Source organism: Coenobita brevimanus, chromosome 40, assembly GCF_032717465.1.
Source record: "Coenobita brevimanus isolate Jiangsu-jjx chromosome 40, ASM3271746v2, whole genome shotgun sequence".
Taxonomy (NCBI): Eukaryota; Metazoa; Arthropoda; class Malacostraca; order Decapoda; family Coenobitidae; genus Coenobita; species Coenobita brevimanus.
The window spans coordinates 38,324,834-38,346,193 of NC_136993.1; the positions used below are offsets into that span (position 1 = coordinate 38,324,834).

At 41.3% G+C, this 21,360-nt stretch overlaps 1 protein-coding gene across 1 annotated transcript in view; it reads left to right on the forward strand.

The window, feature by feature from the left end:
• Window positions 1–21,360, forward strand: part of LOC145397052 (putative glutamate receptor) — a 42,082-nt gene that overhangs the window by 17,171 nt on the left and 3,551 nt on the right. The window contains exons 2-8 of the mRNA XM_080270266.1: window positions 1,291–1,419; window positions 2,510–2,668; window positions 10,251–10,341; window positions 10,635–10,935; window positions 11,926–12,143; window positions 12,679–12,859; window positions 16,687–16,786. Coding sequence (XP_080126392.1) covers window positions 1,291–1,419; window positions 2,510–2,668; window positions 10,251–10,341; window positions 10,635–10,935; window positions 11,926–12,143; window positions 12,679–12,859; window positions 16,687–16,786 — 1,179 coding nt within the window. The remainder of the gene's footprint in view (window positions 1–1,290; window positions 1,420–2,509; window positions 2,669–10,250; window positions 10,342–10,634; window positions 10,936–11,925; window positions 12,144–12,678; window positions 12,860–16,686; window positions 16,787–21,360) is intronic.

Sequence of the window (21,360 nt, forward strand, 5' to 3'; positions counted from 1 at the left end):
GTCAGAAGCAGAACAGAAGAAGGCCTGATAAGTTGAAGGATTATTTTGTGTATAGTTAAATGTTTCATAAAGATTAAGGTTTATGTTTGTATATACTGTGTAGTTATATTGGGACGACAAAGAACTAGGGAGGGGGTAGTGTTAAAAAGCGAGATTTGTCAGTTAGGTGCTCGAGAAGAGACTCGACGTTTCTCGATGTTTACAGTGGTTTCGGTACGAGTCAGAGTTGCCAGTTAGCCTGCTGGTTGTGAGCGTATTTATGTCGTAAGTTATGCATTAATTTTTGTTCTCTTTTTCTCAATAATGTCTTATTTAAGTGACTGGATGTTAAATTATGTAATTTAAGTTCGTATGGTAAATGATTTAGAGTGTTATGTGATGTAAGACAGCTTATTTTAGTTGTCTATGAATTGGCAACTGTTGCCCGTCGAGAGTATACTCGAAGTTTCGAGAATAATGCAAGCTTATAAAAGGACGGATAAGAGACTAGAAGGAGTCCAGTCGGTTTTGGTTCAATTTGGGTGAAGTGCAGTGCTGTTAGTGAAGTTTGTGAAGTGTTGCTGGCAAGCATTAAATGTAATTACTGTCAGCGAAATCTATTTTCGGTACTTGTGTGGTAACAGTGAAGTGTTGTCAGGCATTAAGTGTAATAGCAATTAGTAAAGTGTGTATAGCTCCAATGATTTTGAGAATAGTTAAGTGAAGTTGAAAAGCATTAAGTTTAACCACTTGGAAAATAAAGACAGTGAACATCAAAAAGCCAGTGTTTATTTTCGCCTCAGCTGATCTTGTGTACCGTACACCTAAAGACTGACCATAGGAAGAACAACTCACTGGGCAACGTCCTTCCTGTACTGAACTACTGCTGTTGGAGCCCGTGGCAGTGTGCGGTGAGGATGTAACAAATAGGATAGGTTCGATATGCATAAAGGATAAAGTCTTCAGTTCACCCTTTAACTGCAAAGTGTCAGAGGATATAATAATACTCAAGGAAAAGACGTACACACCCAAAACGTAAAAAACTATCAAGATGCTTATTCTAAGTTAAAAAATTACATGTTAATTTTTGCAGCTTTTGCTTCTTTATTCCCAGACACCTTAATCTCGGAAAGAATTGACAATCGCCTTCTCCTCTGCCGTTTGGCTGCCATCCCTCCACTTCACATCCCCCTCTTATATAACTATCCACTCTATCCCCTCCCCCCCTTCAAGCTAAAAAGACAAAGTTCTGTTCTGCTTATGGAACCTGACCACAGCCGAAGAATTAAATATTTGTATTAACTTTTGAAGGTGCAGCGTGTTTGTGGAGTTACCCTACAGCTCGGGAGACTCACAGCCACAAAAAGTTGCCTGGTGGACTCCCTCACGTGGTCTGGCTCCCACCTTCCTCCTCCCACTTTTTCCCGACAAGTTTTACAGGTGAGCGTACTGAGTGCGTTCTCTTCGTTACTAGGCTTTTACCTAAATTAGAGAAGAAACTAACATCAGCTGATTTCAGTAACAAATTCAACCTTTTCAATTCACTGAAGTCTTTATTATTTATACCTTCAGGCAAATTTATTCAGCTTAGAGGATTCACTTTGTTGTAAAGAGGCCAGTGAAAAAGCTACAACCGAGCCTTTAACAATGAACCATCCAAAATTATCCAAAACCGGATAAAAACGCACGGGGATGAGTAAGTGAATAACTTAACTCTTTCCTGGAGGCAAAACTGCCAACTTCTTGTGTAGCGGATAATTGTGAAAAAGGCGAGTATATAAAGGACAAAAGTTGACAATACCATAAGATAAAGGGATGAAAGTAAGATACTAAAACAACTAAGCATTAAATCTTACTAAGGAACTTGGGTGCCTCGACAAAGAAGAACGTTCCCCCTCTCATAGCAGAGACATCATCTCCAAGCATCTACGAAAAACGGTACAATCCCTCTCCTGCTATGTGTTTTGATCTGCCTGGAGATGGCAAGAATAAGAAACAAGTAGATGTCATCATTGTGAACATGTTATAATGAATGGTCAGGAGGTTTAGTCAGATAAACTTAAAATAATTAAGGAATAACCATTATATATACTCATGTCACTAAAGACGTATTTCTTCTTCTTAGAAGACTTTTTCTTCTTTAAGGCCTTTGAGATGTCATGGTACTACAATTAACAAACTTGAAGGCAAAGGGGTCGAAAAGACGGAATAGGGAAGAATCCTTGTGCATAATAATATAAATCCAATTATGAATTTTTTTTTTTTTGTGCAGCCGGAGGTCAGTAGTTCAGATAATATATGTGAGAAATTGGTAAGGGGTTCAAAGGGGAATATTAGGATAAAAAAAAATGATTTCCTTAATTAGTTTTGCAACCAACAGGCACAAATTTGAAACATGTTTATCAAACTGGTGCAGGATTTTAAAGATAGATAAGGGCTTGGCAACATTTGTTTCTTCATGACAAATACTGATCCTTTTCCTTAATGTCCCTTGCGCAGTCGAACCATAAATCTAAGTTTTCCTCTTCAGGTTGGCAAAAGATCCGCGTCTGCTGGTGGCTCATGTTCCAAAGTCGGTGTTCATAACAAAGGTGGTCGACGACCCTGACACGCCTGGGGGGAAGCGGGTCATCACCTTAAGCCCCAGAATCACACTGCTCGAAACTGTGTCAGAGGCTATGAACTTCACGTAGGAGATCAGACATGCAATGAATTGTGTGTGAGCGAGTGTGAGTGTGACGGTGACTGACTGTGTTGTGAGTTTGAGTGTGAGTGCGGGCGTGAGTGTGGGCGTGAGCCAAAGCTTGACTGGGTATGAGCGCGCGCGCGTGCGTGCGTGCCTGTACGTGTGTGTGTGTGTGTGTGTGTGTGTGTGTGTGTGTGTGTGTGTGTGTGTGTGTGTGTGTGTGTGTGTAGTAAGGTAATGACATGAATTCATTGTATCTTTCCAACAGCAATACGTAAATATTATAGATGGTTGTATATGAAAACACCCTCATATCAGCAGGTTGAACTGTTTCAGAAACCTTCAGCTTTAACAAATAATGTTAATGTGTCTTTCATTTTGCGTTCGCATGTGTGTTCTTTTATTAAAATGTTGACAGGGAATCAGGTAAAAAAAAAAAAAAAATCCTCATCCTCATCATTATCATTCCAAACGTAATTCCCATAAAAGAGGTGAGGTGAAATAGTATTCAGACCCTATTAAACAGACACCGCAAAAGTAGAAGTAGCACATAAAAAAGGTGAGGTAAAATAGTATTCAGACCCTATTATGTGTTTGCATGTGTGTTCTTTTATTAAAATTTTGACAGGGAATCAGGTAAAAAAAAAAATCATCATCATCATCATTATTATTATTATTCCAAACGTAATTCTCACCAAAGAGTTGAGGTTAAAAAGTATTCAGACTCTATTAAACAGAAACCACAAAAGTAGAAGTAGCACATAACATGGCCACTAAAATAAAAAACACAAATATTGACATATTGAAAACTTTGAACAAAAATGAATACACACATACTTTTGAATTTTTATTTATAAACGAGTTTCAGACACACCTGTGAAATAAGCATTCCAGTGACAACCAAAGTGAAAATGTGATGCCGCAGCTTTGGCAAGTGTCTCTTCTCACATACTTCATCCAATTTGAACCTCTGTCAGTTTCTTAGTTTTTTTTTTTTTTTTTTTTTAGTTTCCTTACATCATTTTCTTGTTTGGACACCTGCGCTGTCTAAATTGCTCGAAACATTGTAACAAACATTTATCAACATTTTATAATCTTGTTTTCGAATATGCTGCAAACATGTCCGTAGCAATGTTCCATGACAAATTTCGTGGCAACAGCTTCAGCATGTTCAAAACTGACATGCTGTCCACACAGACACATGTCTGAAGCAGTGCTTCCATTTTATTGGTGGGAGAAATTCTGTTGCTTGCTGTGCTTGCCTTAATTGTGATTTGTAGACAGGAAGCAAAACTTCTGGGCCGATATTAAGTATACCCTTCATGAAGGGTAGGAGTGGGCACAAACACAGTGTAATCAGTTATATAATACATGACGATACTGAACTTGTGCTGCACGGGTAAGGGAGAGTGGGTTATTCAGGAATTTTTTGAACCGAAGTTCAGCATCTAATGTAGTGCATGGTCTATTTTTGTCCAGCAGGAAGCTCTGACTTTTGAAGTAAACAATGAACCCCTATATACGACTTCTGCATCCTGGCATGATTTTATGTTTATTTATCTTTCATCAGAACTGTCCGATCAAAATATCGATCTTCATGACATCTGCACAATCCACCCACAGTGTGTGACTGATGTCCTTCCATGTTTCTAGTTTCTTATCCTCGTGTTTGTTTTCTAAGTCTGTCAGATCTCAGTACACACGATGTGCCTAATGAAGTTCTATTAATCATAACACCTGGCCCCTGGCCCACTTCATGATGTTGAGGCAATCCCTACTCACCATCTTTGGTACACAGTTAGTTTTCTAGCCAGCTACATTCATGCCCAGTGCTGGAAACGTCCACGCCAGGGATACAAACATGCTTCCAAACGACGTTATGAACATGTCCATGACAATCGTGCTTCGATCATGCATGCGAACTTAACCAAGACAATGTTTCATACATGTTCCAAGCACATGTGTCGAGCACTGGTATCTGGGTACAATATTCACTGACCTTCATGGTGTTCACTTCTCCCCTAATCTTATCATGTGTGTGAATGGTGAGCTCCCCTATCTATCACCTAAGAGGCTACTGTGTAAGGAAACTGGTGTCGAACTCTATCTATTGCCAGACGCCTTAATTTCATACAGGGTGGTCACAAACAAATCGCCTCCACGTCGCCCTGTCCCCTGCTATTTCACTGTCCTGCTTCCAACTCACACCCACCTCTCATATACCTCTCCGCTCCATCCCTCCATCTCATCCTTGGCTTCCCCTCCCTCTCTCCCCCTCCACCTCACTCATATACGCTCTCCTCGCCAGTCTCTCACTCTCCATCCTCTCCACATGGCCAAACCACCTCAGTGTGTTTCTTCTACCGCTTCCTATCACATCCACATCCACGCCACAACGCTCCTTTACATCCTCATTTGTCAGTCTGTCTCTCCATGTGACTCCACAGACTCCTCTCAAATAACTCATTACCTTTGCTCTCACTCTTGACTTGTGTCCCTCCAGCAATGTCCAAGCTTCACTTCCATACCTTAGAATTGGTATCACAATACTGTTATGTATTAGCTTTTTCACTTCCATGCTCACTTCCCCGTTACTTATCACTGCTTTTAAGGAACCAGCAACCTTTCTTCCTTGTTGTACCCTTTCAAGCACTTAACCCTCCAAACATCCATCCTTACTCATCACACTACCCAAGTACTTAAACGTAATCACATTTTCCATTTCCTTCTCATGCAACCTCACTGTATATTCACTGACTTCACTTCTCTTGAAGACCATAACTTTCCTCTTCCCTACATTCACCTTTAGATTCCGTTTCTTACACACTTTCCCAAACTCATCCACCAAGCCTTGCAGCTACCCGTTATCTTCAGGTAACAACACAGTATCATCTGCAAACAACAGTACAGGGAGTTTCCAAACACTGCCTTCTGTCACTAGGGCCACTCCAACATCCACTGCCCTACCTTGTATCTTTTTTATAACCATATCCATATACAGATTGAACAACCATGGAGACATGACACATCCCTGTTTCAACCCAACCTTCATATAGAAAAAAAAATCACTCAGTTCACTATCCACACGCACTGCAGACTTAGCACCCCCATACATACTCTTCACAGTATTCAACAACTTCCCCTCTGCTCCATATATTCTCAGTACTTTCCATAATCCTTGTCTATTCACCTGCCATATGCTTTCTCCAATTCCATAAGGGCCGCATACAACTTCTTTCCTTTCTCTAGAAACTTTTCCACTAAAGTTCCAAGAATGAATATCTGATCTACACAACCTCTTCCGTTCCTAAAGCCTTGCTGTTCTTCTCCAACTAATTCCTCTGTTATTTCCCTAACTCTGTCATTAAGTATGCTACAATATACTTTTCCTATAACCCTAAGATTACCACACACTTTTTTGTCCCCTTTCCCTGTGTACAAGTGAATAATTATACCGGACTTCCAGTCCTCCGGGACTCTACCTTCCTCCCAGGCCAGTCTACACATCTTCCACATCCTTTCTGCTACTATCTCTCCCCCATGCTTCAGCATTTCACCACACACTGCATCAATTCCTGGGGCTTTCCCCATTTTGACTTTCTTCATTGGTTGCATATGTTCCATCCTATTGATTTCTCCCTTTCTTCTCACCTCCCTCCTTCTCCCAGTCATTCCCCAGCCACTTTTACTCTCATTACTTTCATTCTCTATGTTCAACAATTCTTTAACCCCTAAACTGTGGGGTTGTTTTTGTTTGACTTGCGTGTCTCGCGGGCATATTCGCACTCCGACAGACTCTCTAAAAATATTTGCCAAAAATCAGTTATTAGTCCTTGAATATTAAATTTAGATATGCTTATGACACATACCTTCAGCTTTCTCCTGGGAAGTTTGTTGAGCCTTCATCAAGTACCGTAGGACTTGTGGAGACCTCTGAAGTTAGGTAACGAAGTCTTCACTTTACACTTCCTGACAACCCGTAATATGATTACCACACCTTGTTATTATCACTAGAAACACCATTCCATGATTCTTAAATAGTTTGGAATCCATACTCCAAAAAATATATACACTGTGAAAGCAATGAAAATTAAGAGCACGTATGACCTTCCCACTTGCACTCGTTCGCCGCTGGTGTTCTGTCATTTATTATTCATAAAAACACTCACACTTTATATTTCTATTACTATATAACACTCATATATATCTACAGTCTTTATCCATAAGTTTCCTTCAGTAATAGTAGTTTATTGTCACTGTAGGCATTCAATTTCTCTTTCAGCAAAATACGTAGCATTCACTTTCTTGTCCTGTTTACTAGTGTTGAGAGTGAATCTGTCACTTTCACTTCCACTTTCACAACTCATAGTATTCATACATGCTACAGTGAAACTTTCACTTTCATTACTCCTAGTATATATCCTCCTCGTATTCTTATATTACTACTCATTAACATTTCTATTTACACTCTATTTTATTTACATTATTTGCATTTCTACTTTATTTACACTGTGTTATGCACTGTCACTTGCAGTAACTTATAAAACCATTTTCCACTGTTCACTTACATTTACATTCATTGCTTTCACTTGCTGTTAACACATTATTTACACATTATTTACATTTCCACTTGCACTGTTTTACTCACCAGAAAGATCGTAGTCACTGTCTTTCATTTTCATTGACAAATTAGGCAGTTGATGTTCCACAGCAGTCACTTAGCCCTTTACCCCTTTCCACACGAGGTTTAGTAGGGGGTAAAGGTCACAGGGCCCTTTGCATGGGGCTAAAAAGTGGCGGAATTGGACAGGCACGAATCCGACGTGGTTTCACCTTGAAAGATGACAGTAAACTGAATACAGTGTGGTGGCCTAGGGGGAGTGCAATGTTGCCAATGTCAGCATGGTGACAGCTGCTAATATATACGCTATGAAATGATTAGCAGGAAATTTAGACAATACATAATAAATTAGGTAGTTCCAGGTGAATGTAAATATCACTTAGGCTTCTCCCTTACTTTCTTATATATATTTTTATTACGAGAATAGATTATACTCCATAATTCAAGGGGAAATCAACAGCGAAAATTAGCAAACGAGTGCACGTGAGGTGTTGTCAGGTGATAATTAGCCAATTCCAGGTGTATGGAACTATCACTTACCTTATTTCTTTTTTGTATATATTATTTGGTATAAGAATAGAGCATAGGGCTTATTTCAATCAATGAAATCAGTGGAAAATTCCAGGGAAGATTTACTTAACATAGCACGGCCATGGAGGCGAGAGGAGAGGGTAATGGAGGGGAGGTAGGGAGGGTAGTCAAGAACGGGGAGAAATGGGTAAATTGTCAACAATGGATGGGAGTACAGATGAGATTAGGAGTGCTGACTAGGTTGGACATTGGCAGTACTGATAGTTGATACAAGCCACCACTTGAAAGCCCGGGCGAATTCAAAATAACACAGAATCACAAAAGTGATGCCCCGCGGTGTGATCCCTTGCTCCCAAGCATCATGAAAGTGACGCCCCATGGTTAAGGGGTTAAAGTGTTCTCTCCATTTGCCCACTTTTTCTCCCTTCTCCACTAGTAATCTACCATTTTTATCTTTCACTCCCCAACTAACTTCATTGCCACCCTGTCTAACTCAATTTACCTCTTTCCAGATCATTTTCTTGCATTCTCTCCACTTTACACTCAAATTCCTTCCAAATTCCTCATTCACTTTCTTCTTACTCTCTCTCACTAATCTTTTCATCTCTCTCTCCTTTCTACATTTAAGTCTCTCTTCTGTCTCTCAACTTCTTCCATGCCCCTATTTCTCATCCATTCATTATATACTTTCTTCTTTTGTGCCACAGCCTGTCTCACCTCTTCATTCCACCATGCTGTTCCTTGCACCCCCTTTCGTCTTGTCTTCACCCCACACACCACCTCACATGCTGCACAGATTTCTTCTGTGAATATCTTGCACACACCTTCCACGTGTCCTATCTGCTCCAACCCATATTTAACCAATCACTCCTCCACTTTTCTTTTATATTCTTCCTTATTCTCATCCTCTTGTAACCTTTCCACTCTCCTTGCATCTACTCCTTCCTCCCGTCTTTCCCTTCTTCTATTTCCCCATTTTACTTGAACCTTAATTCTGACCACCACCAAGTGATGGTCAGAAACTCCACTCCCCAACCTCTAAAATAATGCTCTGGCATCCATTACACATCTTCACATTCTTTCATCTACACACACATAATCGATCATTGCCTTCCTTTCATTCACCTCACCACTCACCCTTCTCATCACTCGCTATGTATAATTATGGGTTATTTTGTGCCTCAAGAGAGTATTGGCTATCACCTACCCCCTCCCGGCACAAATGTCCACTAAAGCACTGCCATTCTCATCTATCTCAGCATGCACACCCCACTCAACAACTACTCCATCCACCTTCACATTCCCTACATTACCATTCATATCACCAATCAAAAACAGTCTCTCATTCCTTTCAAACTTTTCCATGCACACTTTCATATTTTTCCAAAACTTTTTTCTCACTCTGCTTGCACGATCTTGCGTTGGCACATATATATACACACACTCGCCCACATTTGTAGTCCAACTTTCAGTTTTACCCACACAATCCTTGAGCCAACTGATCCATACTCTTACATTCTCCTTCCATCTGTTACTCACAACACTACACACTCCTTCTTTTCCCCTCTCATTCTCACCTACTCCTGCACATATACCTCATCAATACTCCCATTCTCTCACACTCTCTCCTCCTCATTTAGTTTCAGTTAATCCACACACATCCACTTTCGCACCCTCAAGCACCTGGACAATCTCTCTTTCACCTCATGATTTGCACTCCTTACATTCCATGTTGCCATCCATATCATGTCCTTTGTTCGGTCCTTAGTCGTTATCATTTGGTCAGTCCTGGTCCGAGGCTTCTTGCTCGTATTTTTGGTTAGCTGTTTTCTGGGGAGGGGCACTAACCCTCCGCCAACTCACATGCAGTCAGGAAGAGAACACGTGTTGGTTGGTTATAAGGTTACCACCCAACGTTGTAAATGCTTTCCTGGTTAATAGGAAATCATTTTGTTAGCCATTCAATGTAGAGCTACCCTAAAAACAGAGTACCACTACACTAAGTGGGTGGATGATCGGTGCCCCCACCTAATACACAATCATGAATTGCCAATTAGTGTCCGTACTGTCTAACATTAGCGTGCAGACACACACACACACACACACACACACACACACACACACACACACACACACACACACTCATACTCACACACACAGGGGAGAGCGGGCATTCACACTCACACGCAGGCATGCAAACTCAGACGCGCGTGCACTTATACTGTCAATATTGTTTTCTATCTACAGTATATCAATATATATATATATATATATATATATATATATATATATATATATATATATATATATATATATATATATACTGTATATATATAAATATATATATATATATATATATATATATATATATATATATATATGAAATTAAAGTAGGAATGGTGTTTGATTCGTTTTCTGTCATTAACTTTGCAGATACGACTATGTGACCCCCGCTGATAGAGCGTGGGGAGTGGAACAGCTTGACGGATCCTGGACTGGCATGATCGGAATGTTAATACGGGAAGTAGGTCCATTGAGATCCTTGCATCGATATGTATCGGATGTGAATTAAAACACTGAATTTTCTGTATATTTTGCCATTTAATCAATTCATTGAATGTCAGCTTCATGGTGTCAGACTAAAATGGTATTAGAGATGCAAACACAGTCTGAAAGAAGGACAGATAGATGAAATGACCAGCACAAAGCAAACAGTCATCATAGACTGATATAAAGAAAGATAGTTTGGAAGGTATGTGTGATTTTGAGGTATCTGACAGCATTCCACTTCAGATACTAATCATCTCTTCATTTCAGGAAGTGGACATCAGCCTTGGCCTCTTTGACATGACACCCGCGAGAGCCAAGGTAGTGGACTTCACCTTCCCTGTCGACATCATGTACAACAGGATGATCGTGGGTCGTGGCAAGCCTGAGGTGAACCCCTGGAGCTTCCTACTACCCCTGGGTCCTCGTGTTTGGGCAGCTCTTCTTACGGCTTTGGTGGTTGTCCTTGCAGTAATGACAATATTTCCCTCCTGTCTACAAACCCAGGCTTGTCATCGTACAGGGCTAATGGTGAAGGCATCCAGCTGCGTTCGAGTGCTGTTACAACAAGGTAAGACCTGCACCTTGTCCTATATATTATGGTGGAAGTCGTCACTTTTAGTGTAGTACTGCCATCCTACCACCATGTGTGGTCGTACAGTTATAGTGGACTATTGATCATGGCATCTAATTGCATTTGCTCGGTCCCTTGCAACAAAGTCTTAACAACAAAATCTCATTACCTGCACTATTGCAGCAAGGTGTAGCACTTCTGTGTCCTAATTATAACAAGTCATTCCCTGCATTATGTTTTATTTCGATCTCAAGTGGTGGCAGGGATAAGAATAATTATCATGAATACCTATAATAATTTGCACACATATGTATGCAGAAGTCATTATTATTATTTAAAAAAAAAAACATTTCTACCACCAAATTATACTAGTGAGAATGAGAGAAATCCCTCTTGAGAAGACTCTCGAGATGGCTTCGTAGGTAATATTCGTAGCTGTTATTCACACTGTATGGAGTCCTGAGATCAGAATTACAAACAAACTGCTCGTTCAGCTGGAAAGTATCGTAATGAGTTGTAAGTCAGCCTTGATTTATGGTTACTACTTAGCAGCGTAGCAGGACAAAACTTGTGACAAAATTTGTAGTTAAACACCCAAAAGAAAAAAAATTTCATTTGCACTTCCAAAGCTGGGATATCATTTGGTTAAATAATAATAACATCACGTTGGTTTGTCTCTTGCTTACTGTTAACAGTTGAAGTACATCAAAACTAATATACATACAAATATTACCTAGTATCAGTAGGTTCTTCAATTACCATTCATGACAAACCCTAGCACTCTAAGGAAAGTTGTCGCTGAAGGCAATGTAGGACGGGTCCATGAGAGCAAAAGATTATTTTGATGCATATATGGATCGAAAATAATCGTATTAAGTATGATTACAGTAAGAGATAGGAAACAAGATACCACATATGAAAACTATCAGAGTGCAGTAATAACTCAGTAATACTTTAATTCGGAATAAATTCATGTGCTTATTTCAGATGTCAGCCCTGACAGGACATGGTGGGTATGGGAGCGTGTGGTGTTGGGTGTGTGGATGCTGACAACTGTGGTGCTGACACGTAGCTATGCAGGCAACCTGGTGTCCCTCCTGGCCATCAGATACATCCCAATGCCCATACAGTCTCTGAGGGACGTGATCGATAATCCTATAACATTTTTAATGCAGAAGGGAACTAGGCAGGCTTACACTATTCAGGTTGGTATCTACCTCATAATGGCTTGTATAGTAGCACATAACGACATTGGACATTGATGTATTACTTGGCTCTCTTAGTCAACGGACCTTCTGTGACTAAAGCCAGACACGTACATATTCTGAGGTAAATTGTCTGGCCATGTAGGTCACGATAAACGTAGGAAATTACCATATTCCGTATCAGTAGGTCATGTTCTGGGCAAGCCGTTCTCAGTACCAGACGTATTGCAGGGGACAATGAGAAGCCATATGCCAACAACGCGAACAGCTTATACGGGTTATTCTTCCAGTTATAATATAAACATACACTGTCGAGGAATTTATGTTGCAGTATGTCTCGTTCAGAGGTAACTGTAGAAAGGCTATATAAATCACACTTTAAGACATTCGTTCCATTACTTCCAGACGTTTAAGGTTGGTCATTCGGCGACATAAATACACGACGAGCACTTTACGTTATAATATGTCCAGCTTTAGCCTAGTAAAGGTGGGTCCTATAAATACCGCCTTTAAGACACTTATTTGCTACCTGCAGACGGCTGAGAGTGGCGTTTTACGAGACATAAGTAATCTGCAGAACGAAGGTAGATTTCAAACCTTCCACGTCTCTGAGCTGATGAAGAACCTGGATGTGAAAGTGAGGAGGGGGGACCACACCCTAACACAAGTGGAGGAGTTGACCAAGATGATTATGGCACAGGACTTTTCAGTGACAGGTGGGTTAGAAAGAGAGAGAGAGAGAGAGAGAGAGAGAGAGAGAGAGAGAGAGAGAGAGAGAGATTTTGTGTGTGTGTGTGTGTGTGTGTGTGTGTGTGTGTGTGTGTGTGTGTGTGTTCATCATTAAGTTACCCTTACACTAAGATATCTATATGAGATATTGAGTGTGTTATGTACCTCAGAATATTCACATAATGAAATACTGACTCACCTAAACTGCAAATAATGGCTCACCAGTATCAAGAATAGACGACAAAAAGGGTCATCTTAACTCTATTCCCGTAGAATAAAACATTTGCATATTGTTTTTTTCCTTATATTTTGGGAGCTGTCACACAATTTTCAGGTTGACCTTGACCTGGAAATATACATGTGTTCATTTGTTATTTACAAGTAAGAAAATGGGTGGGGGTGCACATCATCCACCCACTTAGTGTAGTGGTACTCTGTTTTTAGGGTAGCCCTACAATGAGTGGCAAGCTAAATGATTTCCTGTAAACCAGGAAAGCATTTACTACGCTTGGTGGTAACCTTATAACCAATCAACACGTGTTCCCTATGTGTCAGCAAGTGGGTTGGCAGAGGGTTGGTGCCCCTCCACGGAAAACAACTAACTAAAAATATGAACAAGAAGCCTCAGACCAGGACTGACCAAAATGTAACGACTAAGGACCGGACAGAGGACATGGTACGGATAGTTACTTGGAATGTAAGGGATGCAAATGATGAGGTGAAAGAAAGAGAGATTGTGCAGGTGCTTGAGGGTGTGAAAGTGGATGTATGTAGATTAAATGAAACTAAATGGGGATGTGAGAGTGTGAGAGAATGGGAGTGTGGATGGGGTATATGCGCGGGAGTTGGTGAGAATTAGAGGGCAAGAGAAGGAGTGTGTCTTGTTGTGAGTAATAGATGGAAGAAAATATATTCATCCAAAAGTTTATTTGGGTGAATAGGATAGTATGGGTAAGACTGAAAGTTGGACTACAAATGTCAGTGATTGTGTGCATGTAATCGCAAAGGATCGTGCAAGCATAGTGAGAGAAGAGTTTTGAACAAATGTGGAAGCATGCTTGGAAAAATTTGAAAGGAATGAGGGTTTTTTATTGGAGATATGAATGGAAAAGTAGGGAATGTGAAGGTGGATGGAGTATATGGTGAGTGGGGTTTGGCTGCAGAGATGGATAAGAATGGCTGTGCTTTAGTGGACATTTGTGCCAGGAGGGGGTTGGTGATAGCCAATACCCTCTTCAGGCACAAAATGATCAATAGGTATACTTGGCGAGTGATGAGAAGGTTGGGTGGTGAACTAAATGAATGGAAGGCAATGATTGATTATGTGTGTGTGGATGAAAGGATGAGAAGGTATATAACGGATGCAAGAGTATAATGGAGGTTGGAGGAGTGGATGTTCTGACCACCACTTTGTGGTGGTCAGAATCAAGGTTCAAAAGAAATAGAGAAATAGAAGAAGGGAAGGACTGGAGGAAGTAGTTCATGCAAGGAGAGTGGAAGGGTTGCAAGAGGATGGAAAAAAAAAAAAGGCAGAATATAAGAGGGAAGTGGAGGAGTGTGCAAGATATTCACATCAGAAATCTGTGCAGCATGAGAGGCGGTGTGTGGTTTGAAGAGAAGATCGATGGGGGAGCAGGGAACAGCATGGTGGAATGAAGAGGTGAGAGAGGCTGTGGCACAAAAAAAGAAAGCATATAGTGAGACGATGAGAAACAGGGGCGTGGAAGAAGTTGAGAGACGGAAGTGAGAGTTATATGTAGAGAGAAAGAGAAAGAGGAAAAGATTAGTATGAGACAGTAAGAAAAGAGTGGAAAAGGAATTTGCAAGGAATTTGTGTGTAAAGTGGAGGGAACGTAAGAAAATGTTCTGGAAAGAGGTAAAGAGAGTTAGATACGGTGGCAAAGAAGTTAGTTCGGGTTTGAAAAATAAATGTGGTAGTTTAGTAGTAGAGAAAGGAAAAAAAAGTGAGCAGATGGAGAGACCAGTTTAAAGAATTGTTGAACATAGAGAATAAACGTAATGTGAGTGTAAAAGGCTAGGGAATGGCTGGGAGTTGGAGGGATGTGAGAAGAGAGGAAGAAATCAGTAGGATGTAAATTGTGGAAGCAATGAAGAAAGTCAAAACGGGGAAAAGCCCCAGGAATTGATGGACTGTGTGGTGAAGTACTGAAGAATGGGGGAGAGATAGTAGTAGAATGGATGTGGAAGATGTACAGATTGGCCTGGGAGGAAGGTAGAGTCCCAGAGGATTGGAAGTCAGGTATAATTATTATCCTGTACAAAGGCAAAGGGGGAAAAGAAGTATGTGGTAATCATAGGGATATTTGTCTTCTTAGTGTAATAGGAAAAGTATATGGTAGGATACTTATTGACAGATTTAGGGAAACAACAAAGAAATTAGATGGAAAACAGGAAGCTTTTAGGAAGGGAAAGAAGTTGTACGCAGCCTACATGTATTTGAAGAAAGCATATGAAAGGGGGGGACAGACAAAGGTTGCGGAAAGTAGGTTATTAAGAATATAATTTGGAGTAGATAGGAAGTTGTGTAATGCTGTGAAGAGTATGTATGATGGTGCTAAGGCCGTAGTGCGTGTGGATAGTGAACTGAGTGAATTCTTCTATTTGAAGGTTGGATTGAAAGAGGGATGTGTCATGTCTCCATCGTTGTTCAATCTGTATATTGTTGGGGTTATAAAAGATATTAGACAGGGTAGTGGATGTTGAAGCAGTCCGAGTGAGAGAGGGCAGTGTTTGGTAACTCCCTGTACTGTTGCTTGCAGATGATAAGGTGTTGTTCTGTGAAGACGAAGGGGAGCTGGAAGGTTTGGTGGATGAGCTTGGTAAAATGTGTAAGAAATGGAATCTAAAGGTGAATGTACGGAAGAGTAAAGTTAGTGTCTTTGAGAGAAGTGAAGTCCGTGCATGTACAGTTAGACTGGATGAGGAGGAAATGGAAAATGTGACTGCATTTAAGTACTTGGGTAGTGTGATGAGTAAGGATGGAAATTTAGATGGCAATGTGTTTGAAAGGGTACAACAAGGAAGAAGGTTGCTGGTTCCTTGAAAGCAGTGATAAGAAACTGGTAAGTGAGCATGGAAGTGAAAAAGTTACTACATGGCAGTATTCTGATACCAACTCTGATGTATGGAAGTTAAGCTTGGACATTGTTGAAGGGACAGAAGTCAAGAATGAGAGCAGTGGAAATGAGTTATTTGAGAGGTGCATGTGGAGTCACCTGGAGAGACAGACTGACAAATGAGGAAGTGAAGGTGCATTGTGGTGTGGATGTGGATGTGATAGGAATCGTTAGGAGAAACACATTCATGTGGTTTGGCCATGTGGAGAGGATGGAGATTGAGAGATTGACGAGGAGAGTGTATGTGAGAGATGTGGAGGAGGGGAGAGGGAGGGGGAGGCAAAGGATGAGATGGAGAGATGGAGTGGAGAAGTACATGAGAGAGGGGGGTGTGAGCTGGAAGCAGGGCAGTGAAATGGCAGGGGACAGGGCGACATGGAGGCGATTTGTTTCTGGCCACCTCTTACGGGTTTAAGGCGTCTGGCAATAGGTATATAAACAGACCACGTAAGAAAGGAACTATAGTCAGCATTATTCCGAGACAAAGTTTGGTAGTTTCAGCGCCAGGACGGTTTGTATTTTGTTGACAATGATTACATTTTATATCCATTTTTTTCTTTTTGCCATAATTTTGCATCATATATTGTAACACCGCAGACCGATATTCCGGAAAGGTCATATAGTGGATTCATGGAGTTAATTTAGCCTATATTTAACAATTTATTTGGTGTCAACAGGAAAGTGTGACTTCTATCTAGCACGTGAAGAGTTCCTAACCTCGATGGGTGCCATGACGGGGCCCAAAGACAGCCCACTCATTAACGCTGTCAGCCGCAGGTCAGCTATCATACATCAGTTTTAACTGCTTGATCTGAAGTTACTTTGAGGTGATCAAGATCATTCTGCTTTATCAAAATTAATATTTAAAAAGTTTATTTGGATGAATAGGTTATCAGTTTGCTATTCTGTTTGTGCCTTAACCCTACTCGGTGCAACCCTTGGCGATTTCCCACACTTACGACCCTCGTATCGTGAAAAAAAATCTTGAGTAATGTTATTGGTTTGACGAAGTGAAAGGAACGCATTCGGACACGTCGGCGCCGTTGCAAGGCAAGCGCCGCCAAACATATCGTACCGCACCCACGCGCGCGCGCGTGCACACACACACACACACACACACACACACGTTTAACTATTATCAAATTTGAAATTAATGTAAATATCAAATGACCAAATATTTTACCATTCACCAACGCTTATCATGTTTGCCATATATAAAAGCTGTAGGCTATATTTTCTGTCTGAGGACTGCGTATCAATGAACCGTTTACTGTTGTCACACACACACACACACACACACACACACACACCATAACACGGAATTGATAGCTTACACATCTTCCTCATCATCATCACCACCCTTCCTCTCTCACACTCACCACCTCCCATCTTCCTCCCTCACACTCACCACCTCCCATCTTCCTCCCTCACCACCACCTTCCCTCCCTCCATCACCCTCACACTCACCACTATATTCCCTTCTACCCTACTCTCCCTGGCTCACCACCACCGCTTTTTTCTCACCACTCTCTCTCTCACTCACTCTCCACCACTAATACTCTCCCTTTCTCCCTCACCATCACAACTCCTAAACCCACTTTCAGTGGATTTACTTTTTCCACTACTAGGTAGACTAGTTGATGGAGAGAGAGGTATTAAGTCAGGGAAATCTAATAATGTAGGCATGTAAATAATTACTGGTTATACATATAAATATTTTGTTCATGCAAGAAAGAAGGAACCAAAGGGCAGGGCCTGCAAATTGCTCCCTCCAAGAAGAAAACAAGACAGCAGAGCCAAATTCAAGATCCATTCATATCGAGATGCCTGGACACACTGCGTATGAAAGACTGGAGACCGTAGGCAATAAGAAAAACAGAGATGGAGACAATTCCAGAGTTGACCTGTTGCATACATGAATGACTGGAGCAACGGTTAACTCTTGCATTAGAGAGTTGGACAGAAAAGAAAGGAGTTTGTTGGCTAGACGGGTGCTATGTGCCCGCCGTGGTGGTGGAGGGATTCAAGCAGACAGTTCAGAGGAGCAGTGACCATTGAAGTAGCGATAGAAAAGAGACAATGATGCAACAGTGCAGCGAAGAGACAGAGGCTGAAGGGAGCCAGTAAGAGGAGAGTTAATGAGACGAAAAGCCTTCGACTCCACCCTGTTGAGAACTGTGTGTGGGGAGCCTCCCCAACACATGAGAGTTGTGCTCTACACAGGGGCGAATAAAACCCGAGTATAAAGTCAACTGTGCACGGCCGTGGGTTAGGGCTTCCTGACTAAAACCTCCCTAAGTAAAGAGTCCAGTCCTGCTGTGGAGTAAAAACGGGAAGTACATAATGATGATGATGATGATGATGATGATGATAATACAACCTTTACTTCTTTCTAATGACTGAATACAATATTTAGCTAAGCGAGTTTCAGCCACACTCAAAAAAAGTGTTACCAGGATACGGGACGAGGCCCCAACTCGCTATGTATCCCACCAACCACTTTCCCCAACCTCCTTCCTTTAGAAAGTGGTTACATTAAATTTTCAAATGTCATTACCATTATATAATAATGAATTACAGAAGTAAAAGATTATCCTTATTAATTAATTATACACGTGTGTGGTGTGTGAGGACTGTGCTGGTGTGTGACGATAGTGTTGGTGTGTGAGGACTGTGTTGGTGCGTGAGGACTGTGCTGGTGTGTGAGGACTGTGCTGGTGTGTGAGGACTGTGTTGGTGTGTGAGGACTGTGCTGGTGTGTGAGGACTGTGCTGGTGTGTGAGGACTATGCTGGTGTGTGAGGACTGTGTTGGTGTGACGATAGTGTTGGTGTGTGAAGACTGTGTTGGTGTGTGAGGACTGTGCTGGTGTGTGAGGACTGTGGTGGTGTGTGAGGACTGTGTTGGTGTGTGAGGTCTGTGGTGGTTTATAAGGATTGTGTTGGTGTGTGAAATATAATCTATTCGTGAGAACAAAACAGACTCGACCTTTTCATGGACCCACTTCACGTGTAACTAAGGAGTGAGAGACAGGTAGACCTTTGTCATACAAATGGATGGCGAGTGAGAAAGGGCCGGGGAGAACAGGAGATAGATAAGGCACAAGGCGGTAGATGTACAGGACAAAAATGCTTGAAAAGACATAATAATTGCAAAATTCCACATCAACAGCCTTGTGACTTACCTACCTCCTGTTCTGCCCGCCCCTGTGTTGTATAATAAAGGTCTACCTGCTTCTCACTCCTTACTTACATCTGAAGGGAGTCCTTGAGAAGGCTGAATCTGTCACAAATATATTATATAGGAATTTCTAAATTCGAATACTGCAAATTGAAATTGAAGGGCACAGGAAAATATTCAGTTATAACCAAATATTCAGAGGGCACGGTAGCTCTATCTGCTCATGCAACGCCCCAAGGAGTATTCTGAACAATGCAATAACAAACATTCAATTATATATAGTTATATCCAAAATATCATCAGTATATATAAATTGTTACACAGTGAGGCAGTCAATCCCTAAATACCTACAACTCAGTCAGTAGACTGTCCTTCTGATGTCAGTTTATTAGTAGTTTCCCACTGGTCAATCACTAGTCTATCACTGAGACCTTTGTCGGTCAGCCAGTCTCTCCAGAAGTCAGTCCCTTGATCCTTTGTTACTAGTCACCACGAGGAAATGCAGCTGCCAGCCAAAGCTCCGTACATGTGAGGTCACCATTAAATTCTTACGAGTAGACTATTAACCCTAGAATACATATGCTACTTTTACTGCATCTTAATACATACGCAGGGTTTGATAAACCCATTTTTCGGAAAGTCATACACCTATGTGAAAATCAAATTTAGTAAAACCAAGTACATATATAAAACATACAAGCTTTGTACTTTCATTTGAACCTTATGTAAATGGGTTTGTACAATATCTTAGAGGTTAAGTGGTAACTTGAAAAAAAGTATCAAAAATGAGGAAAAATTTTGATGTAACTAAAAAAAAATGTGGAAAATTTGAATCAGGAGCTGCGGACTTCTGCACTTGCACACACACTCCTTGGTCATGGGCGCTGCAGCACATGGCACTCTAATCCTTACAGACTCACGGTGGGCCGTGGTGGAGGTAGACAAAAAATGGGGTATTTTTTTAGATTAAAAAAATGGAGTACGAAGATTGGCAATTTTTCATGCAATCCCAGACCCTTGAAATTGAACATTACATGGTATATGGACCTCTCTAAGGCTTTATCCAGTGATTTTGACCACTCACCCACCCCCACAACCTTGTTTTAGGGGGTAACTAAGAATAGAACTTACAATTATCAGGAAATGTAATTTCTTGAGTAGTGAATGTTATTATTTTACTACTGAAACCTCATAACTACAAAACACAGTGGTATGCAATCCAAAATATTTGCTATTTGTCATTTGTGGTGTATTTATGGCCGTGAGAAAAATAATTTGTTCGAATTTTCCTTGACAATTCTCAAAATCATGAGCACTTACTTGGACTCACAAACAATCACCACAGACAAGGTAATAATGCCCCTGGCAGACAGCCTTCTGACATTTGGTGCATCGGACGCATGTCTTCCTGTCAGTCCGAACAGGGCACTCCCGGCACTGGACAGGTGGACTCTGATTCTTAGCACCCAATGGTGTTCATTATTTTATCAAGTTCTTCATCACTCAAAAAATGGTGGGCCATGATTTCACAGTTCACAAAGAAATATCTGTGTTCTAAGAAATATTCACTTCCTGCAAGGAAAAGCACTTTAGAAATCATACTCAAACTACTTGCTGGATATGACAAACCCTGTGTCACATATGTACGGGAGTACATACGATGGGTGTGAGATACCCAAGGGTGCCGATATGGAAATTTCCTTCAAAGAGAGCAGAGCAACACTACCTCTCCCTACTAGGGCAACACGTGGAAGGAGGGTATCTGGGTGCCCAGCCGTCTCAGACAATAACCCACTCGGTGATCATGTGAACTCGGGTACGCATCGGGCGTGATACGCCCGCGTATGTATTTAAGGGTTAACCAGGAATCGTGCCAGTCCTTGGATTACTAAATCGCTTAGAGCAGCCTGTAGCTTTCTGGTTAAACCCTATATCTCTATTAACCGGAGAACAAGCTGTTCCCTGATTAATGCATAGGCACAGTGTGGATATGAGGGGGGAGGTCCAGAGCCTTGCCTGGCGCTTTCAAGGGAGACAGCAGTCAATCAGGCCCCAGCTCCTTCTCTCCACTGCGAGACCATGCTTCATTTCAGCTGATCCCACCCCCTGCAACATCGACCACTGGTACGTTAAAAAGATCCCAACGGGTGCCAATTAACTAACAGGGCCCTC